The sequence below is a fragment of the Salvelinus alpinus genome, chromosome 21 (assembly GCF_045679555.1).
Source record: "Salvelinus alpinus chromosome 21, SLU_Salpinus.1, whole genome shotgun sequence".
NCBI lineage: Eukaryota > Metazoa > Chordata > Actinopteri > Salmoniformes > Salmonidae > Salvelinus > Salvelinus alpinus.
Window position 1 is genome coordinate 5,712,957 of NC_092106.1, and position 25,207 is coordinate 5,738,163.

The window sequence follows — 25,207 nt, forward strand, 5'->3', positions numbered from 1 at the left end:
CACACTAACCTGATATCTCATCTTTGCCGAAAAGAGAGCGTGTACGTGTGTGTTGGGTGTGTACTTGCGTGTATTTGTCTTTATTTCTGGGATGGACAGTTTTTCTCTCTCCACCAGCCTTGAATCCGGTTTACTGAGAAAGTAGAAACAGGAGAATTTTGAGAGGCCATCCAGACGCACACACACACATACACACACACACACACACATACACACACATCCATCCCTATACCTACTTTCTCACTAGCCATGCCTCACACTAAAGACCACAAATGTGGATGTTTAGCAACCGGTGACCAGACGAGGTAATTTCCTGCGGAAGCCAAAGGGGGCATCTCGTTGTGGGCCGGGGAGGCGAGAGGGACACGATGGGGGGAGATGAGGCTAGAAAGGGGGGGGGGGGGGGTCAGGGAGGAAACATGCCATGCCGCGAGGGCTATGTTGTTTCAGAGCGTTTGAAGTAGCCTGGAATCACATAACTTTGTCAAGCCAATTAACCCGCTAAGAATGTGACTCAAAGAGACAGAGGAGGAGAGGTGGAATGGGGGGATGAAGAGTCTGATACTAATCATGTCCTGAATGAAAGGAAAACAAAAAGATGGAGAGCATAAAGGAACAGAGGAGGGACGGGATCACGCGGCAGCAGGGTGGGGTGGATGGCAGCAGGGTGGGGTGGATGGCAGCAGGGTGGGGTGGATGGCAGCAGGGTGGAGTGGATGGCAGCAGGGTGGAGTGGATGGCAGCAGGGTGGGATGGATGGAGTGGATGGCAGCAGGGTGGGGTGGATGCCAGCAGGGTGGGATGGATGGCAGCAGGGTGGAGTGGATGGAGTGGATGGCAGCAGGGTGGGGTGGATGGCAGCAGGGTGGAGTGGATGGCAGCAGGGTGGGGTGGATGGAAGCAGGGTGGGGTGGATGGCAGCAGGGTGGGGTGGATGCCAGCAGGGTGGGATGGATGGCAGCAGGGTGGAGTGGATGGAGTGGATGGCAGCAGGGTGGGGTGGATGGCAGCAGGGTGGAGTGGATGGCAGCAGGGTGGGGTGGATGGCAGCAGGGTGGGGTGGATGGCAGCAGGGTGGGGTGGATGCCAGCAGGGTGGGGTGGATGGCAGCAGGGTGGAGTGGATGGCAGCAGGGTGGGGTGGATGGCAGCAGGGTGGGGTGGATGCCAGCAGGGTGGGGTGGATGCCAGCAGGGTGGGGTGGATGGCAGCAGGGTGGAGTGGATGGCAGCAGGGTGGGGTGGATGGCAGCAGGGTGGGGTGGATGGCAGCAGGGTGGGGTGGATGCCAGCAGGGTGGGGCTAGTCCATGTCTGTTCTAGGTTACAGGTTTCAAATGGCACCCTATTTTCTGGATGTAGTGCACTACTTTTGTCCAGGGTCCATAGGGTATAGTGCACTATATAGGGAATAAGGATGGGCCCACTGTTACTGTGATTCCATTCGGGTGTTGCTGGTGTGGTGCAAGCCATCGTATCCAGCTTCAAGCACCGCTGTCATGACAACACTGTCACTGAAGGGACATGTGTGTGTGTGTGCAAGTGTGTGTTAGTGTGTGTGTTAGTGTGTGTGTGTCTATAATTACAGTTGGGCTAGTGATACTCCATGAGAGTGGTGTCATCTGTATGAGAGAGGGGTTATGATAGTAATGGGCCTGGTAGCAGAATGATTGGTGTGCTGCTCACGTAGATGGTAGAGCACGGGGTGATGGAGAGAAAGAGAGAGAGAGAGAGAGAGGGAGCGAGAGAGAATACTGTTATAGTTGATAGTTTTGACCATCATATTTATCATGTGCACTTTTGCATGTTTGTGCGTGGGTATGCGTGTGTGTGCAGGGGAAATTCCTCTCTCAGGGTTGGGAGTCCTTCCTGTCGTAGAGCTGTGTTTGTACAGCCTGGCTCAGCCGGGATATCCTACCCTGCCCATGTCTGAGGGCTCAGAGAGAGGTGGAGAGTGACGGGAGGGGGGTGTTGGGGGGGGTCATAATGCCCATCAGAAATGGAGTGAGAGGGACAAAAGAGACAGCAGAGAGAGACAGAAAGAGAGAGAGAGAAAGGAAGAGAGAGCGCCTATCAGGGAGAAATGGAGAGAGGGGCACACCTGGCTCCATGAGCTTTGAGGAAAAGGAATGTGGAGGGTTAGGATTGTGGGCATACATGGGCATCTGTCTGGGTGTCATTAACTCAAGCCTTGTTTTATTTATGGTAGACTGGAGGGGAAGAGGGGGAGAAACAATCAGACAGTTTCCAACGATTTATGACTGTTTAATTTCCTTGTTGTTATTGCGTCTTGTTTTGGGAACTCCCACTCGTTCTCTCTCCATGCTAACACAGGCTGTTAAGAAGAGTGGTCAACGAGGGCATAACTGTGGAGACCTGGAGCTGTGGAGCTGTGGTATGTCCAAATGGAAAAAGGCCCCATCGTCCTTCCAGCCCACAGCAACATCAACCTCAGACTTTTTGCGGATGGAGAGGTTTACGAGTGGTAAAATTAGCAAATTGCTCCCAGAACAGTGGTTTAAGAAAAGATGAAATAAATGACAGTTCTGCAAGAGATGACAGACATTCCATGGAAGTTTTCCAGAGGAAATCGTGGAGTTAGGAAAGCCGTTGAGTGTCCTCTTGAACGAATCAACTTCAATTATAAAGTGTTTTAATGGTTCCTTCCAGCCTCTCAATTCACTGCCGTGATACACTTTGAGCCCACTCCTCATCGCTACATGACACACACACACACACACACACACACACACGCAGGCACACACGCACACACGCACACACACACACACACACAACTATGAACTATGAAATAACACACACAAAACACACTGTGGTAGTCAACGCACACACACACACCAGACAACACTGCACTCCCACACACACTCCCACAGCGACATTCCACCCTGACAAACACACAAATACACACTCACACAGGTACACCATGCTCTCAGACGTGGAACAACATCCACGTCACTCCCCGGCTCTGTCATCCCTTCTGCTATTATTGTCCCAAATAGTAAAACAAATCACGGTGTTGTTGTTTGGGTGACAAACAGGCAAAATATCACTGTATTATGGTCAGTGTCGCTTATATCATCAGTGGCCAGTGGCGACGCGTCTTTCAGGTGCAGGTGGGGCAGAGCCGTGATTGGCTCAGTGTTCTGTCACTCATGGGGACACTACGTCACAGCAAAATCTACGGGTAGAGCTTGAAAATTCAAGCCCCTTGGGTGCTGCCATAGAGTTACATTAGAAGTGCCCATTCAACAAGGCTCAAGGTCATTGGCCACAGATAAAATGACGTCAAATCATGTTATACCTACCTTAGCTTTGATTGGACTGATCATGTCAACAACATCCTTAGCTAGCAAGCTAGACAATCAGTCATCATTGTGCATCAAGTCGGCAATCTACTGGCAAATCCTTTTCAATCCTTGTCATAAGAAGAAAAATGATAGATAAAACGTATCGGTGCTCATCGGCCATTGGACATAAACATTACACAACAAGTTGGAAATCTCAAATTGAACAATGAGTGCTGAGGCGCCACTGCAGCCCCGGGTTCGATGCCAGGCTGTGTCACAGCCGGCTGTGACCGGGAGACCCATGGGACGGCGCACAATTGGCCCAGCGTCATCCGGGTTAGGGGAGGGTTTGGCCGGCCGGGATGTCCTTGTCTCATCGTGGTCTAGCAACTCCACTGATAGCCAGGTGTAGCAGTGGTGAGGTGTTGGGACTGCTGTTGGGACTCTGCTGTTGGGACAGCTTTACGTAGGCCCTAACAGTTTGTCAGCACCGTTTGTCACCGTTATAGTGCAATTCGTGTATTGTTTAGTGTTGTGTAGGGGCTTTACTTGCATGCATAAAACATTTTTGAGAGGTTTTCCCCACCAAGATTTACATGCTAAAATCACCACAGTCAGTGGCCATGTGTCTCATTATTGTTGTTTAATTTCCTCTCTCTCTGGTCATAAACGCACACGCACACACACGCAGGCGCACACACACACACTCACCGTGTACTCACTCAGGCCTGTTTTTTTTTAACGTAGCAACCTTAGCAACGTATCTGTGTATTTCTAACCAGACTTGTAAGAGATAGAGTGGAGCCAGCCTGTTTTGGTGGAACTGCAGGGTTGAGTGATAAGGAGAGAGGGAAATATCATGCGTCAAAAGTGTGTTTGTATGTTTCTGTCAGTGTGTGAGAGAGTGAGTGGATATATGTGTGGGTGCTAGGGGTGTATGTATTCGCAGCATGTATTTAATAGCAGACTATTGTGGTTTAATAATAATAACAATGATTTGGTTGGTGCTTATATTTGACCTATTGTTGTGTGTATACTTGTTTGTTAAAATGTTGGTATGCTTCTGTGCATCTGATTTGCATATCTGTGTTTTTTGCGTGACTGATAGATTACATTTTGAAGTGTGTTGGACAGCGTATCTGTTTTGTAGTATCGCATTATTGGAAAGTAATGCGATACGGTTTTTGATAATGATCTTTATAGCACGGTTCACATCAAACAATTGGACAATTCCACGGTAACGGAATCGAGACGCTGATTTTTTTACTTAAAATGTGTGGCCAAACTAAAAACATTGATTTTAAAGTTGAACTAACCATACAACTCTATGCACAATGACTACTTTAAACAATTGTACATTTTTTTTTTTTACCAAAACACATTCACTGGAAGAACAGTGCAGATGCAAAGTTTGGTAACAAGAATTTTGGTCAAATCTAACCTCCGTTTTTTGTTGTTGATGTTTTCCAAGAACTTTGTTAAATATCTGCTCTGAATGTCTGCAGAAAGAATGGGCTCTCAGCTATAACACGACACCTTGACTTTGAAAAAATCTATTTTGGTTATTGGATTACAGTAGGTGAAGTGGATTTACACATGGTAATGGAATTTCATGAAGGGTCCCTGATGAATAATAATTATATATGAATGTCATTCTCTTCATGGCGATGTATTCTAAATAGGTACACAAAGGTATAAATATTCAATATTCTCCTTTGCGTATTTGGGCATTATTCTACACACGGAATATTATTTTAATGAGCTCTGCCCCCCCCATAAAAAAACATTTGGTTGTTCCAGACAGGACCAAATCTAAAGCAATCATAGACGTCTATATTTCCTATGTTTGGACATCAAAGTACAGCACAGTAGATTAGAGTAGAGTACTCGCTGTGTCCTTGAGCAAGGCACTTTAACCCTAATTGCTCCTGTTAAGTCGCTCTGGATGAGAGGTTCTGCTAAATGACAAAAATGTAGAGTACAGTAGAGTTCAGTTACAGTGTACTCAACTCTAGTGTGCTCTACTGTGTACTGAACTCTACTTTTCTTTTCTGTACTCTATTGCGTACTGTCGTTTGGATATATTTCTAATAGCTTTAAAAACTTGTCCGGTAGATGTTTTCTAAAACACCTTTTCCATCTGTTTGACCAGAAATCTAATCTTTTGCTTCTTGCTTATTTTTAGGATGGAAAATGGTAGAAAAATAAATGCCTTAATTAATCCCCAAAAAGATATATACTCTTAGCTTTCCTTTGACACGCTCCTATAAACTTCACATGTTGGTGCTCATGGGTCCTTTTACATGGAAATGCCCAGTAGCAATAAAAGAACAATGAATCAAATATTGCACAAAATGAATGAAATTACAGTGTACAGATGTCATAATGAGTAACCATGGTTACTCTGGTCCCCGGGGGTGTGACCCCAGCTTTAGCAAAAGGTTTGGTCAATGGTACACCCTTCCTGAGTGCGTGTGTCACCTGGCTGTGTGTGACCTGGGCTCTGCGTGGACGTGTGCTGTGTGTGTGTGTGTGTGTGTGTGTGTGTGTGTGTGTGTGTGTGTGTGTGTGTGTGTGTGTGTGTGTGTGTGTGTGTGTGTGTGTGTGTGTGTGTGTGTGTGTGTGTGTGTGTGTGTGTGTGTCATATGCAGTGGTGTAAAGTTCTTAAGTAAAAATATTTTAAAGTACTACTTAAGTCATTTTTGGTGGTATCTGTACTTTACTTTTCCTATTTATATTTTTGACTTTGACTTTTACTTCACTACATTCCTAAGGAAAATAAGGTACTTTTTACTCCGTACATTTTACCTGACACCCAAAAGTACTCGTTAGATTTTGAATGCTTAGAAGGACAGGAAAATGGGCCAATTCACGCACTTATCGAGACAACACATGGTCATCCCTTCTGCCTCAGATCTGGCGGACTCACTAAACACAAATGCATCTTTTGTAAATGATGTCTGAGTGTTGGAGTGTGCCCCTGGCTATCCATACATTTTTCCAAAGAAGAAAATGGTGCCACCTGCTTTGCTTAAAAGAAGGAATTTGAAATGATTTATACTTTTACTTTTACTGTTGATACTTAAGAATATTTTAGCAATTACATTTACTTTTGATACTTAAGTATATTTTAGCAATTACATTTACTTTTGATACTTAAGTATATTTAGAACCAAATACTTTTACTCAAGTAGCATTTTACTGGGTGACTTTTACTTTTACTTGAGTAACTTTCTATTAAGGTATCTATACTTTTACTCTAGTATGACAATTGGGTACTTTTTCCACCACTGCTCATATGGGCCCTCCCTTAGGTCGTAGCCAGCTGCTGACATGGGAGCAGGTACGGGGTGGGGGAGAACGGGGGATGGTTGGGGAAGGACGGGGGATGGTTGGGGGAGAACGGGGGATGGTTGGGGAGGACAGGGGAGGGGCGGGACAGCGGTAGGAGAACAGAGGGAGAGAGATAATATGACATTTGAAATGTCTCTATGCCTTTGGAACATTTGTGAGTGTAGTGTTAACTGTTCATTTCTGATTGTTTATTTCACTTTTGTTTATGATCTATTCCACTGGCTTTGGCGACGTAAACATATGTTTCTCATGCCAATATAACCCTGAGAATTTCATTGAATTGAGAGAGAGATAAGGAGAGAAAGGGGGTGAGAAAGGTGTACTTAGCTAGTAGCCTGGGTGCACGCCAACACTGAGGTAGCGGTGTGTGTGTATTGGACACTGTGTAATTCCCTACCCAGAAGTCTTCCGACAGGATGTCCAAACCGGTGATGACTTCCGCCCATAATCACCCCTCCCGAGTCCCGCCCCCCTATAGAAATAGAATAGGTAGAGCGGTCACTGTTCTTCAATTCTAATTTGCCACTGTCCACGCACTAGTCTATAATGATTTTCCAATGTTCTGAGAAATGACAAACATCAACGAATCCAAATGGGCCATCATCCCGAGCCACAAACACCCTGCTTGCACTCTGGGAGGTCTCGATGGCTCATTAGCACTCTGACTAATGCGGGCTACCACTGTGTGTGTCTGTGTGTTAATGGGGGTGGATTGTAAACACCATAGGTAAAGATAGTGGAGTGAAAAACACTCAAGTAGGCTGAGGGATGTCTCACTCCCCTTCTCTAATCTGCGGTGTGTGTGTGTGTGTGTGTGTGTGTGTGTGCGTGTGTGTGTGTGTGTGTGTGTGTGTGTGTGTGTGTGTGTGTGTGTGTGTGTGTGTGTGTGTGTGTGTGTGTGTGTGTGTGTGTGTGTGTGTGTGTGTGTGTGTGTGTGTGTGTGCGTGCGTGTCTTGGCACTGCTCTCCACTCTACACATCCTCACCTCCCCTCACCTCTTCCTCCCCACCTCTTGTTTACCTGTCTATTATGCTGTGACCCCGTTGTCCTACAGTTTCTCCAATGCACCTTCTTCATCCCCAGTCTCCTGACCTCACTCCTCACGCTGTCACACATTTCCATGCTCTTTTCCTCTTCCATCCTAGAATTCCATCCTCCCTTTCTCTCTTCATCCTGTATCTGTACTCTCCCTTGCTTCCCAGTGTATTCTCCTGAATGTCTCTATGGTCGGTCTGAAGCTCACCTACCTATTTATTCAATGCCCAACCTCTCATCTTCTCTGTCTTTCCTCACCTCAGGTCGCACACGCATGCATGAACGCACACACACACGCACACGCACACACGCCCTCAGCGTCTACACTCCTGTGCACCTTCCCCGCCCTTCATCCTTCCCCTCCCCACTCCTGAATGTCTTTTCCAACCTCTAATAAACTACCCTCTACATATTTGTACATTTTTACACCTACTCCCTCCTCCCTCCATCCCTCCCGTCATTCTTATACATATAATTTACTCTCGGCTCACTTACTATCTTTTATCTTACATCCCGCCCTCTTTTCTTCCGTCTAAACTCACCTTCCATCCTCCATCTCTCCATCCCCCGCTCCAATCATCGCCTCGGCGGTGGGCCCTTAGGGCAGAGTCGTGACTGCACATCCATGCAGCCCTTTAGGAGGACACCCTACCCACAATGCATGGCGGGGTGATTTGCATGGCAGCTGCTGGGGTGTTTTGGAGAGAGAGAGCGAGAGGAGGGATGGAGAAAGGGGGGATATGGGTCTGAATTATTCATTGCTGAATAATTCAGACCCATGTCTATAAAAACAAAAACAACCAAAAACATCTGTCCTCCTTATCTCCCCTGAGTCGGGTATCTCAGTAAATCCAAATTCGTAAGATCTCTGCTGTTTGTCCCTGTCTTCTGTACAGGCCCTGTTGTAGCCATATGTAGTGGTCTATACAGTACTCTCTCTCACTCTAACTCTCTCTGTCTCTGTCTCTCTGTCTCTCTCTCTGTGTTGCTGCTTTTTTAAGGTGCTGAATTCCTAATGGTTCACGCCACTCTGTCGTATCATACAAGCATACCTGGGGCCGTGCTGATCTAGGATCTGTTCATATAACATGATTTGTTATGATCTAAAAGGCTAAACTGATCCCAGATCAGCACTCCTACTCTGAACAAAACTTTGTGGATATGGGCCCAGTCCTATTAAATCTATGATCTGGAAAATAGGAAAGATGCAAACCTCCTCCCTGTCCTTAAGGGCCTGGCAGAGTTGCCAGAATGCTCCGTAGATGTGGGTGACATGGCTCCCTTGGGGTAGCCTAGTTTGGCATAACACATCAGTGCTTCTATATAGGGCTGCTAACCTCCTCTGCTAACCTCCTCTGTTTTTGTAATGATGAGGTTTGGATGTCTTGGGGGTATGATATTTGTGCGTCTGTAACTTTCTCACTCATCAATATTCACATTTAATTCAGGATTATACGTAATCATGGTGCATCCACATTAGAGTAGAAGTGTTTAGAAACATATTCTATTCTTATTTACAATAAAAGTGACTCCAAAATGACGCAATATATTGTTTACCATTCATTTCTATTGGGCACAAAATAATCTGAAACACAACCGAAACACAACAAAAGCATCCAACAAATGTGTAGAGTCACAAGCTTGATGTAGTCATAGCGCGGTATGAATATGGGACCGAATACTAAACTTTTTACTACTTTAATACAGATAACTGAATTTGTCCCAATACTTTTGGTTCCCAAAAATGTGGGGACTATGGACAAAAAGTGCTGTCATTTCACCCAATATGGATAAAATACCCTCAACTTAAAGCAGTCTGCACTTTAACCTAATAGTCATGGTTTGATTTCAAATCCAAACTTTTTGAGTATAGAGCCAAAAGAAGAAGAAAAAAATGTCACTGTCCCAATAATTATGGAGGGCACTGTATATACAGTGCATTCGGGTAAGTATTCCGACCCCTTCACCTTTTCCACATTTTGTTATATTATAGCCTTATTCTAAAATGGATTAAATCATTTCCCCCCCTCATCAATCTACACACAATAGCCCATAATGACAAAGCAAAAACAGTTTTTTAGAAATGTCAGCAAATTTATTACAAATAAAAAACGGAAATATTACATTTACATAAGTATTCAGACTTTTTACTCAGTACTTTGTTGAAGCGCCTTTGGCAGCGATTACAGCCTCGAGTCTTCTTGGGAATGACGCTACAAGCTTGGCACACCTGTATTTGGGGAGTATCTCCCATTTTTCTCTGCAGATCCTCTCAAGCTCTGTCAGGTTGGATGGGGTGCGTTGCTGCACAGCTATTTTCAGGTCTCTCCAGAGATGTTCGATGAGGTTCAAGTCCGGGCTCTGGCTGGGCCACTCAAGGACATTCAGAGACCGTATATATATCCTGAAGACAGAACAGCTTGGCATTCGTGCGGTTGAGTCCGTTTCAGCTGAAAAAATGGACTCTTTGAAACTTTGCTGCTCCTTGCTGAAATGTAGAATGTTCATTCAAATTGTGTTAACTGATGTGGCACATGCAATGGAATGTTTTTTTTGTAATGTCAGTTGAGTGGAATCAACAAATCACAGCACATATTGATAGGTACACTTCCCGCTTTTACTTCCTGCTTTGCTCCCATGGCCAAAGATGGTGGATAAGTTAAGATAGTTCACTCCGGCCGTTTACCTTTGAAACAAAAATAATCAGTTCCGGGCTGTCTCTCCAATGCGGTAGTATCTGAGTATGGTCTACTTTGTTCATTGACTGTAATGTAACCAGGAAAAAATTAAGGAGTGGGGTGTTTCACTATGGGTACACTTGCAATGGCAGCCAGTCCACCCATTATGCCATCATTGACTAGAATGGGGACGCACGTTCTATTCATTCTATTTCTATACATGCAGTCAGGAGAGGAGGAGGAAATGTGTGTCAGATCATTTCTTTTTTGTATATATTATTATTTATTTCTTTTTTGTTGCTTTTCCAACTGTTATTACGATGACCACGGTCATTTGGCTGGCCAATTACTGTCATCCAAAATCCAATGACCGTCACAGCCCTACTGCTATATGGATTTTATGAACGTTTCCGGAGTGAGTAAAAAACGACATTCGTCTTCCCACTGTGAGGTTGCAAGGTTGTATTTGTTTCGTTTCATCAGTAGTCCTTCTGTGAGCTGCTACATGTTCTTGGCTAGCTCTTCGGGGTGTTTATGCCAGATTGTTGCTAAGAACTTTGTGACAAATCTATTTGTATCAGAACTACATACGTAGATGAAGCTGAATTGACTGAACCTTGTTCTCTCTCTTTGTCCACAGAAATCTTTCTCCTTGGTGTTAGAGGCTCTGGACCATGACAACGAAACATCAGAATCAGGTAAGGCTGGAGAGAGAATTTCCACAGCGTGTGTGTCTGTGTGTGTGTGTGTGTGTGTGTGTGTGTGTGTGTGTGTGTGTGTGTGTGTGTGTGTGTGTGTGTGTGTGTGTGTGTGTGTGTGTGTGTGTGTGTGTGTGTGTGTGTGTGTGTGTGTGTGTGTGTGTGTGAGAGAGAGAGAGAGAGAAGCAGAGAGAGCGACAGACAGACTAAATTGCCTTCTTTCTTTGAGCACAGCCAGACTCTCATACTTTCCCACACACTTTAAAGGAAAATAAGCTGTGATACAGGGAGGGAGGGAGGGAGGGAGGGAGCGAGCGAGCGAGGAAGAGGGAGGGAGGGAGGGAGGGAGGGAGGGAGGGAGGGAGGGAGGGAGGGAGGGAGGGAGGGAGGGAGGGAGGGAGGGAGGGAGGGAGGGAGGGAGAGGGACATAGAGTGCATGTGGCCCCCTCCCCCTTCCCGTTTGTGACCCGGGGCTATGGTTCCCCTCTGTCCTCACTGGGTCCCCTTGCTGTCTCGAAAAGGAGGCACAACCAGTATGTGTCTGTTTTGAATGTGTGTCGATGTGCAGGGGAGATGTAGTGCAGCAAATCTGTATGCTTTTACGTGTCTGTGTGTGTGTGTGTGTGTGTGTGTGCGTTTCGAATTGTGCCTGTACGTGTGTGTCAGTGTTTCTGAGGTCTCCCAGTCAGACCCTTTAATTTCACACTCCGCTCCTTGTTTCTGCTCATAATCAGAGAAATCTGCATTATAGGGAATGTGAGCAGCATTCTCTAAAAACAGACAGACACACTACATGACCAAAAGTATGTGGACACCTGCTCTTCGAACATCTCATTCCAAAATCATGGGCATTAATATGGAGTTGGTCTCCCTTTGCTTAGAAACACAGGGACATTGGAATGCTGAAACAGGAAAGGGCCTTCCCCAAACTGTTGCCACAAAGTCGGAAGCACAGAATGGTCTAGAATGTCATTGTATGCTGTAGCGTTAAGATTTCCCTTCCCTGGAACTAAGGGGCCTAGCCCGAACTATGAAAAACAGTCCCAGACCATTATTCCTCCTCCACCAAACTTTACAGTTGGCACTATGGTAGTGTTCTCCTGGCATCCGCCAAACCCAGATTCGTCCGTCGGACTGCCAGATGGTGAAGCGTGTTTCATCACTCCAGAGAACGCGTTTCCACTGCTCCAATGGCGATGAGCTTTACACCACTCCAGCCAACGCTTGGCATTGCGCATGGTGATCTTAGGTTTGTGTGCGGCTGCTCGGCCATGGAAACCCATTTCATGAAGCTCCCGACAAACAGTTTTTGTGCTGATGTTGCTGCCAGAGGTACTTTAGAACTCGGTAGTGAGCTCAGGTGCATCCTGTTTCCATTGATCATCCTTGAGATGTTTCTACAACTTGGTTGGAGTCCATCTGTGGTAAATTCAATTGATTGGATATGATTTGGAAAGGCACACACCTGTTTATATAAGGTCCCACAGTTGACAGAGCGTGTCAGAGAAAACCCAAGGTTGAAGGAATTGTCCGTAGAGGTCCTATACTGGATTTTGTTGAGGCACCAAAGAAATTCTACAGCATTGAGGTCCCCAAGAACACAGTGGCCTCCATCATTCTTAAATGGAAGAAGTTTGGAACCACCAAGACTCTTCCTAGAGCTGGCCGCCCAGCCAAACTGAGTAATCGGGGGAGAAGGGCCTTGGTCAGGGAGGTGACCAAGAACCCGAAGGTCACTCTGACAGAGCTCTAGAGTTCCTCTGTGGAGATGGGAGAACCTTCCAGAAGGACAACCATCTCTGCAGCACTCCACCAATCAGGCCTTTATGGTAGAGTGGTCAGACGGAAGCCACTCCTCAGTAAAAGGCACATGACATCCCGCTTGGAGTTTGCCAAAAGGCACCTAAAGACTCTCAGACCATGAGAAACAAGATTCTCTGGTATGATGAAACCAAGATTGAACTCTTTGACCTGAACACCAAACATCACGTCTGGAGGAAACCTGGCTCCATCCCTACTGTGAAGCATGGTGGTGGCAGCATCATGCTGTGGGGATGTTTTTCAGCAGCAGGGACTGGGAGACTATTCAGGATCGAGGGAAAGATGAACAGAGCAAAATATAGAGAGATCCTTGATGAAAACCTGTTCCAGAGCGCTCAGGACCTCAGACTGGGGCGAAGGTTCACCTTCCAACAGGACAACGAACCTAAGCACACAGCCAAGGGAATGCAGGAGTGGCTTCCGGACAAGTCTCTGAATGTCCTTGAGTGGCCCAGCCAGAGCCCGGACTTGAACCCGATCGAACATCTCTGGAGAGACCTGAAAATAGCTGTGCAGCGACGCTCCCCATCCAACCTGCCAGAGCTTGAAAGGATCTGCAGAGAAGAATGGGAGAAACTCCCCAAATACAGTTGTGCCAAGCTTGTAGCGTCATACTCAAGAAGCCTCGATGTTGTAATCACTGCCAAAGGTGCTTCAACAAAGTACTGAGTAAACAGTCTGAATACTTATGTGCATTTGATATTTCAGTCTCTTTTATTTTTGATAAATTAGCAAAAATGTATAAAAACCTGTTTTTGCCTCGTCGTTATGGGGTTGTGTGTGTAGTAGATTGACGAGGGGAAAAAACGATGTAATACTTGTTAGAATTAAGCTGCAACGTAACAAAAACGCTAAAACGCACCCTTCAATTCTCATTACATGCTCACTAAGACACACAAACACAAAGATGCACCCATCCTTTCTCATTCCTCTCGTTCCCCAGCCCTTCCCTTTCATCCTCTCCCCCTGTCTCCCTTGTTCCTCTGCCCCCTCCTGCCCAGCAAAAGGCTGCAGACAGACTCAGCCAAAAGATGAGTGGAGAGATAATGAGAGGCTGGGAACCAAACCACAGACCTCCTCCTCTTCCTCCTTCTCCCTCTCTTTTTCCCCTTCCCTCCATCTCTCTTTCCCTCTGCCCTTCAGCTCCAGTTGTACGCCTTGTTTGCGCCATCCCTCGTTCTCCTGAGCTCCTGAAAGATTCTGTATTTTTACACATTGGGTTTAAAGCCCCTTTCCCGGCTCCCAGCTTAGATCAGCTCAAACCCATCGCAGACATCCTAGTCAGGGCCGACTAGCTCTAATCAGGATGGATTACAACACTGTAATGTAGCTGTCTAACACAGAGCCACGGAGTCCTTGGACAGAGACGGAGAACACAGTGACGACGCTGTAAAACATCAATGACCTTCATCAACTCTTTGGAATGGAGCTAGTTGTGTTCCCCGATGATTCTCTCTCTTTCTCTCTTTTTTATGTGAACAATATATATATATATTTTTTTTAACTGCCCCCCACTCTCTCTCTGTCTCTCTGTCTCACTGTCACTCTCTCTCTCTCTCCCTTTCTTTCTCTCTCTTTTTCTCTCTTTCTCTCTGTCACTCTCTCTTTCTCTCTGTCTCTCTGTCTCTTTGTCTCACTGTCGCGCTCTCTCTCTCTCTCCCTTTCTTTCTTTCTCTCTCCTTTTCTCTCTTTCTCTCTGTCACTCTCTTTCTCTCTGTCTCTCTTGTCTCTTTGTCTCACTGTCGCTCTCTCTCTCTCCCTTTCTTTCTGTCTCTTTTTCTCTCTGTCACTCTCTCTTTCTCTCACTTTCTCTTTCTCTCTCTCTGTCTGTCTCTCTCTCACTTTCTCTCCCTCTTCCTTTGTCTTTCTCCCCCTACACTGTCTTTAATGTGTGTTTGGGAACACATATCAAGGTGTTTGTGCGTTGATGTATTCACTTGTATCAGTCTATTCATCGATTTGTTGGCCCAGGTGATTTGAAAGGTAGAAAGAGGCTTTATCCCCCCGCGCAGTGTGTGTTCTTACACACCGTCAAGGACAAACACTTCAGATCCAATACGGAGCAGTGGGACACAATCACAAGATTATAGTGAGATTAGATTTCCTCTCCTGCCCACTGACATGATCCGTGTTTGTGTGTGTGTGTGTGTGTGTGTGTGTGTGTGTGTGTGTGTGTGTGTGTGTGTGTGTGTGTGTGTGTGTGTGTGTGTGTGTGTGTGTGTGTGTGTGTGTGTGCGTGTCTGTTCTTCCCCACTGAGACCTCTCTCTCCGTCTGTTCCTGTTGTAACGGTGCCCATCTCATCACGTTAACGGGACAGTCATACTGCATACTCTCATACAGACTTTCTCACTCTCTCTCTCTCTGACTCTCTCTCTGGTAGAGCACTTTACCGTGGGCGATCAAATTAGCTGTTGGACTCATCAGAGGTGTAAAAGTAATGGAAAAACATGTGCTGCTGTAGCAGTAAGTTCAAGAGCTTCAACGAAACACACGCACACACACGCCCGCACGTGTGGAGAATGGGGGGGGGGGGGGGGGGTGTAGCTGGGATAACAACACCCTTAGTGTCCGCTGTGTTCCCTCTCCCCTTTCAACCCCCTCTCCCTAATACACTCTCTCTCACACACACACACACTAGCCAATATGTGCCCCTGTTTTCATTCTTTTGTTTCAAACCCAGATGATCTCATCCCTCCAACAGGAGTTTTGTTATGTGTGTTATTATCTCTCTCTCTCTCTCTCTCTCTCTCTCTCTCTCTCTCTCTCTCTCTCTCTCTCTGTCTCTCTCTCTCGCTCTCTCTCTCTTAGGCCCATCATTCTCTCTTTCTCTATCTCTAGCACCATCTCCCCGCCTTTTAAATACACATCCACACAGTACACTGTCCCGCTCTCTCATATACACACATTCCCTCTCCCTCACACGCACACACACACACACACACACACACACACACACACACACACACACACACACACACACACACACACACACACACACACACACACACACACACACACACACACACACACACACACACAGTGCTTTGTGTGGGCTAATACCCTGTCAGGGGGGATTATAACCGAGGTGGAGATGACAGACCCTCTGGTAAGTCCCCCCTCGGGTCAGCAGCTCTCTCACCATGTCACCACCCAAACTCTGTTCCATCTGTGCCCTCTCTGGACCTTCACCCTCACCCTGTCCCCTGGCTACCACCTCTGCCCTCACCCTGTCCGGTCTACCATGTCTGCCCTCACCCTGTCATCGCCTCCTCATCAGTAGCTCTCGCAACATGTCACCACCACGCAGGGTGGTGAGAGCCTCTGTCCCTTTTCGTTCTCTCTCTTCCCTTTAGTTTCTGTCTTTACCTAAACACGGTCTCTTCTCTACTGTCTTTCTCTCAGGGCAAATCTAACTCTCTCTCCATTTCTGTGTCTCTCTCCCTCTCTCTCTCTCTCTGTCTCTTTCTACCTCTATCCCCGTCTCGCTCTCTCCTTCAGGTCAGGCTGGTCTGATCGAGCGTGTCCTCCTGTCCTCCATGTTGAATCCCGGGGAGCAGTGGCAGACGTACCGTCACCACGGGCGCACGCTCAGCCTGGAGTACCGCCTCCGGTACCGCTGTGACTCCAACTACTACGGCCCCTTCTGCAACAAGCTCTGCCGGCCCCGGGACGACTTCTTCGGACACTTTGGCTGTGACCTCGGCGGCATCAAGGTCTGCAAGGAGGGCTGGACCGGACCGGAGTGTCAAGAAGGTGAGTGATGGCTACCTGGTGGTGGACAAGGGTGTGTTCGTGTGTCTGATATTCTGTTGGACTTCCAGTAGTGAAGAGGACCTTCAGCAACTCTTAGAGGACAGTGGAAGCTGATAGAACATGCTTCTAATGTGGCCTTAGCCTACGTATGTCAATTCCTATTGTTGCTACGTTATGCCAAGGTAATACCCAAGGTAATAACCATCAAGCCTGTAAAATCCCCTTAACCCCGAAAATGTCTTGACAGTTTATTTATAAAGTCACATTATCGCCATGATTCCCGGCCTGTGAATCATCATTAAGGCGACCTCCCACTCCGACCTCTGACCTGAAGCAGCAGCCTTGCTGAGGTGAGACTAAATCGAGGAAATTATGGCGGAAACTATGGAGGATATGAGCCTGGAGTAATGACATCCTGTGGCACTCCCTCCCTCCCGCTACCGCGCTCCTCAGTCCCATCTCACTTCCGCCTCAGCACGGTGCTGATTGGACTGGACAAATACAGGAAGTGGCATCATTTGTTGAGAGACGTTAGTGAAGTTTGTCCCCAGAGAGACATAGAGGGTGTAGAGTGTGGAGAGCACCGAACGTTACCGTAAATGGTAACTACCCTCCCTGACGTCGATGATGCTGTGTACTGTTGCGGTTCTGTGTGTTGTGCTCCTTTGGTGAGAGTGTTGTTTTGTACTCTTGGTCGGTACGTAGTGACTGTGTTGAGTGGCGTCTGTAATGTCTATAGGGCTGTCTCTGACCTGACAAACGGTGATGTAATGTTGTGTGTGTGTTGTGTTACAGCGGTGTGCAGACAGGGGTGTCACCAGATCCATGGCTCCTGCACTGTGCCTGGAGAATGCAAGTGAGTCCGCTCCTCCTTGCTGTCGAAATGTACATTTATTATTATAGACTTCCCTGTACCTCACCTCTCTTTAAAGCCTGCAAAACAAACACCTCCCTCTCTCCCTCTCCCTCTGTGCTCGTAGGTGTCACTATGGCTATCAGGGTGCTCTGTGTGACCAGTGTGTCACGTTCCCAGGCTGCGACTATGGCAGCTGCGTTGAACCCTGGCAGTGTGTGTGTGACGTCAACTGGGGAGGCCTGCTGTGTAACAAAGGTGAGTTTTTGTGTGAGTTTGTGGAGCACTAACTTGTGTCTCAAGAAGAGTCGACTATCGATCGGAACAAGTCGTGCTTTGAGAGTGCTTGTGCGTCAGTCTGTTTTCCTGTGAGTGAGAGAGTGAGTGAGTGAGTGAGAGAGTGAGTGTTGACAGGTGTGGTTCACGTCCTTACCCAGGCACAGCCCCCTAATCACCTATATAAGATAAGACAACTCCCTCTGGGCACTCTAGTAACTCTTCAATAACCCTAAAACCCTTCCCACAACATTACCGAAACATTGTACAAACATCTCCCCAACGTTGCCCTGAGTCCCAGTGTGGGAGCCCCTGGGAGCCACACGAGGGGCCAGCAGCGGAGCATTGTGAGGGGAAAGGCGATAGCCTTGGGTAAAGTGAATGTGAGCTGGGCTGGGGTGGGTCCTGCTTAGCTAGGTGGGGTACTGAGTCTCTCCCTGTCCCTCCATTCAGGTCGTCTGTGAAGAGGCTCAGTCACAAAGAGAGCTGAACACGGCAGAGAGAGAGAGAGAGAGAGAGAGAGAGAGAGAGAGATCATTAGAAAGTAGGGCTTTAATCTGGCTGCCCTCCTTCATGCTCAGGGCCCACACACAGGCCCCAGGCAGGCAGCTTCTCTCCTGTACCACACCACACCGACCTCTATTCACTCACTCACTCACTCTGGGGGGAGTGTATGTGTGTGTGTGTGTGTGTGTGTGTGTGTGTGCCTTCTCTTTTCATCAGTTTTATGTTATGTTTCTTATGAGGACGCCTCGGTGTCGACTGCCGCAAAACGCCTTGTTCTGTGTGTGTGTGTGTGTGTGTGTGTGTGTGTGTGTGTGTGTGTGTGTGTGTGTGTGTGTGTGTGTGTGTGTGTGTGTGTGTGTGTGTGTGTGTGTGCGTGTGTGCGTGTTCGCACTAATGTAGCATTGTCGCTCTGTGCTTCTGAGACCAGACGGATCAAGGACACGGGAAAAGATATAGAGTGGAGAGAAATAATTTTATTTCCTCCCCCCGTTCCCTCTCTGTCACGTTTCTTACCATTTCAACTGCCATGTAACATTTTCTCTCTCCCTTCTTTTTTCTCTTTCTTGTCATCCCTCCATCCCTCATTCTATTCCTACCCCACTCTCCCCCTCCACTCTACCCATTCCCACTCTTTCTCGCTGCCTCTCTCTCCCCCCCTTGCCATCTCCCCCACCTCCCTTTACCTCTCAGATCTGAACTACTGCGGTACCCACCAGCCCTGTAAGAACGGGGGCACCTGTTCCAACACAGAGCCTAACGAGTACAAGTGTGAGTGCCAAGAGGGCTTCCGCGGGCGCAACTGTGATATCGGTGAGTTCGTTACTTCGGCAGTATTTCTGCATAGAATTCGGAGAATAATATCAGCATGAATGAACTTCTAGCACATGGGCAGTTAGCGACCAGATTCATGATTGAATTTGCCTTGCTTTTGAGTTTGACTTCTCTCTCTCTCTCCTTCTCCCTTCCCCCGTCTCTCCCTCTCTCCTGCCGTTCCTCAGTGGAGCATGCATGCCTCTCCTCCCCCTGTGTGAACGGGGCCACCTGTGCGGAGGACCCGTCAGGTTTCAGCTGTGTCTGTGCGGACAACTGGACCGGACACACCTGCGCAGACGGTAATTAGCGCCAATCAGCACGGCTGAGATTACCCAGGATTGGTTGTGATTGGAGCAGAGCCAATGCCCAGATTCTAATCAGTGTCCAGGATGAGACTAATTTACACAGAACACAAACAACGCAGTAATCAGATGCAGATATAATTCATTACACCACAAACACATGAACAACATGGGGTCGTCCATGCCCCCCCCCCCCCCCCCCCACAGTTGTTATGTGTGTCAGAGAAAGAGAGTGTTCTTCCCTGAGCGTGTTAGTGTGTGACTCACATAAGTAGCCCACATCAGTACAGTCACGGCACCCAGGACCCATTCTATGAGTCTAGTATGTGTGTGTCCCTGTCCGTGTCCCTTCAAAACAGGTAGAGCTTGCTAAGCTGCGCATGTTAACATGGGGTGTGTTTAGGGTAAATGAGGAGCGGTGGGGATATATTTTGACCTTCGCCAGAGATTCCCACATAGCCAATTAGCTAACAGGCTTAAGCATTTAAGGTAAGATGGGCACTTGGCCTTTCGTTAGAATACCAATCACCCCTGTCTGCCTTCCCCCTTCTTCCCACAAGTTAACAGGGGCCCACACAGCTTGGAGAATGTTCCACTTCATCGTTACGGGGGGGGGCATTGAGGTCACAAATGTTTAGGTGGATTACAGTGCCACTCTGGTCCTGCCTCTGATTCGAAGATCTAGCGATCTCTCGTGTGTGTGTGTGTTTATGTGTGTGTGTGAAGCAGTCACACAGCGTACGATAATATAATCATGTATAATAATAATATAATATTTGCCATTAAGCAGATGATTCATTTTACGTCTGGGTATCTAAGAGATGTCTGGATAAACATGCAGCGTTCCACTGTCTCTCGTTTCACCCCCATGTTTGTTCACTATGGTGAGTGACGGTGTCACAGGTGATCTCCTTCCCTCGGTGAGGACAGAGGGGAACCGTAGCCCCGAGTCACAAATGGGAAGGGGGGAGGGGTCCACATGTACTCTATCCCTCCCTCCCTCCCTCCCTCCCTCCCTCCCTCCCTCCCTGTCTGTATCGCTGCTTATTTTCCTTTAAAGTGTGTGGGAAAGTATGAGAGTCTGGCTGTGCTCAAAGAAAGAAGGCAATTTAGTCTGTCTGTCGCTCTCTCTCTCTCTGTCTCTCTCTCGCTCTCAATGGACACCATGTTGAAATGAAAATTCTCAAGGCAATTACATTGCAGTTGTGATACCAATTAGAATGCTATTATTTACGGAGAGTTTGTTGACAACATGGCTTACAGTTGAACTATCTATCTACTGTTTGTCACTGGGTGGGAGCATGAAGTCACACACACACACACACACACACACACACACACACACACACACACACACACACACACACACACACACACACACACACACACACACACACACACACACACACACACACACACACACACACACACACACACACACACACACACACTCTCTGGGGGACAGACTATCGTTTCGAGTTTTAGGGCATGGATGTCGGGAACCACAACACGGCTCTGTTCTTCGACGTGATTTATATATTGAACATTAATTAGAGGGTACTTTGTTTGTTATTGACTTTCCCCCTGCGCTGCGGTGGCTTTGAATTGGGTTACTGTGCAGGGCTGGGGTCAGGACCATGGAAACTGGTATGACTGTAGGGTTAGGTAAATTGGAAAGGTTACGAGAGAGAGAGAGTACGACAGATGAGAAATGTGCGCTTACAGTGGCTGTGCATGGAGAAACGATGACTGCCGTACTGTACAAATATGCCATGTTAGCCTATGGGTTCACCCGACCTACCGCTCTCTTTCTCACTGACGCTTTCTCTCTCACTTCCTCCTTCCCAGCCTCTGCTTTCTACCCATTCTCTCTATATTTGTCTCCCCTTTTTCTCTGTTTTTGAATTCCTCTCCAGAGTAGTGGAACGAGGCGTGGCTGCTCCTTCCTCTCCCCTCTCCCTCTTTCTCTCTCTCTTTCCCTATCTCTCGCTCCCCTATCCGTCTATCTCTGGATGGGAAAGCGAGCTTAGGAGATCCGGTGAGGTGTGAACAATGCGCGGCAGATGATTTTATTTATCAGTGTTTGCTCAGGAACCAGAGCAAGAGAATAGGGGAATGAAAACACGGCCCGCAGGAGCATTCGCATACCGACAGAACAACTAGGAACACACACACACACACACACACACACACATGCACATGTATCGCTAACACACACACTCACACATGCACATGTGTCGCTAACACACGCAACGTACAAGTGCACAGACATTTTTACATTTATATTCTAGTCATTTTTTAGCAGACACTCCAATCTAGAACGACTCGTTATGCGTGCAAATAAGAACGATGAAACAACCACATAAAACAAGCAATAATAGGAAAAACATTTCTAGAAAATGAGGGTAAGTACGAATCACGTTGAACACGCAGACTTGACAATTGGTTGGTTGATAAATTGTTTGATTGTTTGGTTGATTCATGTTCACTGGTTCTTTTATTGTTGGCCGTATAATCAAATGATTTAACTGGTTGATGAAATGATTTCTGTCTCCTTTTAGTGGTGCGGCAGTGTGACTCAAAACCGTGTGGGCGCGGAGCAACGTGCCAGGAGTCTCCGGAGAGGTTCCAGTGCCTCTGCCCCCCCGGCTGGACTGGCAGAACCTGCCGACTAGGTCAGTGAGAAGGACGCTATGGAACACTAGTAACCTAGAAGAGAAACCTCTTCTGTATAGATACGTCGGTATATCCACACAAAGCACTTCAAGCTAGAGAATCCAGTCACCAGATCAAACTCAGTATGCGTACAATGTTACACTGTGTCCATTACCCCCCAAGCACTCTCATATTCAGAAGAAATTCCCCAAAGCCCTGATGCATATTAGTTCTAATGACAGATGATACTTCAGTAGAGGCTTTGTATCAAATCAAGTTAAACGAGCGCACGCACGCTCACACACACACACACACACACACACACACACACACACACACACACACACACACACACACACACACACACACACACACACACACACACACACACACACACACACACACACACATACACACACACACACACACAGAGGATGGGGGCTCATAGTGTCCGTGGCATGTAGCCTCGTGGTTAGAGTGTTGGACCAGTAACCGAAAGGTTGCTAGATTGAATTGAACTGACAATTGAACTGACAATTGGGTTAACTGAATTGAACTGACAAGGTAAAAATCTGTCATTCTGCTCCCGAACAAGGCAGTTAACCCACTGTTCCCCGGTAGGCCGTCAATGTAATTAAGAATGTGTTCTACTTCATCACCCTCCCGGATCCGGGATCCTCCTCATCAAAAAAGCTGACTAGCATAGCCTAGCCTAACGGGACAGGGATATCATATAATATAATTTTCATGAAATCACAAGTCCAATACAGCAAATGAAAGATAAACATCTTGTGAATCCAGCCATCATTTCCGATTTTTTAAATGTTTTACAGCGAAAACACAATATGTATTTCTATTAGCTAACCACAATAGCCAAACACACAACCGCATATTTTCACCATGTTTCCACCGCAAAGGTAGCTTTCACAAAACCGACAAAATAGAGATAAAATTAGTCACTAACCAAGAAACAACTTCATCAGATGACAGTCTTATAACATGTTATACAATACATTTATGTTCTGTTCGAAAATGTGCATATTTGAGGTATAAATCATAGTTTTACATTGCAGCCACCATCAAAAATAGCACCAAAGCAGCCAGAATAATTACAGAGAGCAACGTGAAATACATAAATACTCATCATAAAACATTTATGAAAAATACATGGTGTACAGCAAATGAAAGATAAACATCTTGTGAATCCAGCCAATATTTCCGATTTTTTAAGTGTTTTACAGCGAAAACACAATATAGAATTATATTAGCTTACCACAATAGCCAAACACACAAACGCATTTATTCACCGCAAAGGTAGCTTTCGCAAAAACCAGCAATAGATATCAAATTAATCACTAACCTTTGGACAACTTCATCAGATGACAGTCATGACAGACATCATGTTATACAATACATTTATGTTTTGTTCGAAAATGTGCATATTTAGAGCTGCAAATCGTGGTTATACATTGTGAATACGTAGCAACATTTCCCCAGAATGTCCGGAGATATTTTGGACACTCACCTAATCTGACCAAAGAACTCATCATAAACTTTACATAAAAAATACTTGTTGTATGGCAAATGAAAGATACACTGGTTCTTAATGCAACCGCTGTGTTAGATTTTTTTAAATAACTTTACCACAACATACAGCTTGGGTTATTGTGAGACAGCGCTCACCAACACGGCGGAGAATAGGCATCAACATATTACACAGAAATACGGAATAACATCATAAATGTTGTCTTACTTTTGCTGAGCTTCCATCAGAATGTTGTAGAAGGAGTCCTATTTCCAGAATAAATCGTTGTTTGGTTTTAGAATGTCCATTTCTTCTGTCGAATTCGCGCCACAATGCTAGCCAAGGTTGCTAACATTTCCATCCTCTCTTGGCGCAAAGAACGGAAAACTCCAAAAGTCCCAATAAACGTTGAATAAACTGTTAAAAAACCTACTTTATGATGTTATTATCATATGTATCAAATAAAATCAGAGCCGGAGATATTCGCCGTGTATACCGAACGCTTTTCAGAAGACAATGTCGAGGTCCCTCGTGCGCCGTCGAAGACAAAGAAAATACCGGACCTGTCACTCCAAAAGCTCTTGTTCGGCCTCAGATAAAGCTAGACACCCCATTCCACCTTCCACTGCCTGTTGACATCTAGTGGAAGGCGTATGAAGTGCATACATATCGATAAATAAAAGCCAGTTGAATAGGCAGGCCCTGAAACAGAGCCTCGTTTTCAGATTTTTAATTTCCTGTATGGAAGTTTGCTGCCAAATGAGTTCTGTTTTACTCACAGATATAATTCAAACAGTTTTAGAAACTTCAGAGTGTTTTCTATCCAATAGTAATAATAATATGCATATTGTATGATCTAGAACAGTGTACGAGGCCGTTTAAATTGGGCACGATTTTTTCCAAAGTGAAAACAGCGCCCCCCTATTGACAAGAAGTTTTAACTGACTTGCCTAGTTAATTAAAGGTTATATTTAAACATAATAATTGAAGACATAGTTCGGGATGACAGTCTCCTTATATCCCTCTGTGTTGTAGTGATATGTCACACTGACACCTGATAATCACCTACAGTTCCACTTCATAGCGCGCAGTACATTGCTCACATTTAACTTGTTTGCACTCAGCACACGCACACAACACAGCCCAGGCTTTAGCTCTGACCCACAGGATAGGTTCCCAAAACTCCTGACCCTCCATCTGGGAAAAACAGACTCAGTACACACACAGAGAATATACGTTTCCATAGTTCTCTCTCTGTCTCTGAGCCCTTCCCAGTCTTCACTGTGTGGGTCAGTGAGAATCGCCTGCCTTCAGGCTGTTCCTACAGAGGTCAACGCTCCCCGGTCTCTCTGCTTTTCCCTTGCCTTCAGGCTGTTCCTACAGAGGTCAACGCTCCCCAGTCTCTCTGCTTTTCCCTTGCCTTCAGGCTGTTCCTACAGAGGTCAACGCTCCCCGGTCTCTCTGCTTTTCCCTTGCCTTCAGGCTGTTCCTACAGAGGTCAACGCACCCCGGTCTCTCTGCTTTTCCCTTGCCTTCAGGCTGTTCCTACAGAGGTCAACGCTCCCCGGTCTCTCTGCTCTTCCCCTGCCTTCAGGCTGTTCCTACAGAGGTCAACGCTCCCTGGTCTCTCTGCT

At 46.5% G+C, this 25,207-nt stretch overlaps 1 protein-coding gene across 1 annotated transcript in view; it reads left to right on the forward strand.

Moving 5' to 3' along the window:
- The window catches only part of LOC139547665 (protein jagged-1b-like), a 41,282-nt gene that overhangs the window by 11,114 nt on the left and 4,961 nt on the right, over positions 1 to 25,207 (forward strand). Inside the window, exons 3-9 of the mRNA XM_071356646.1 lie at positions 11,010 to 11,067; positions 16,388 to 16,642; positions 17,438 to 17,498; positions 17,623 to 17,753; positions 18,969 to 19,088; positions 19,277 to 19,390; positions 21,955 to 22,068. Coding sequence (XP_071212747.1) covers positions 11,010 to 11,067; positions 16,388 to 16,642; positions 17,438 to 17,498; positions 17,623 to 17,753; positions 18,969 to 19,088; positions 19,277 to 19,390; positions 21,955 to 22,068 — 853 coding nt within the window. The remainder of the gene's footprint in view (positions 1 to 11,009; positions 11,068 to 16,387; positions 16,643 to 17,437; positions 17,499 to 17,622; positions 17,754 to 18,968; positions 19,089 to 19,276; positions 19,391 to 21,954; positions 22,069 to 25,207) is intronic.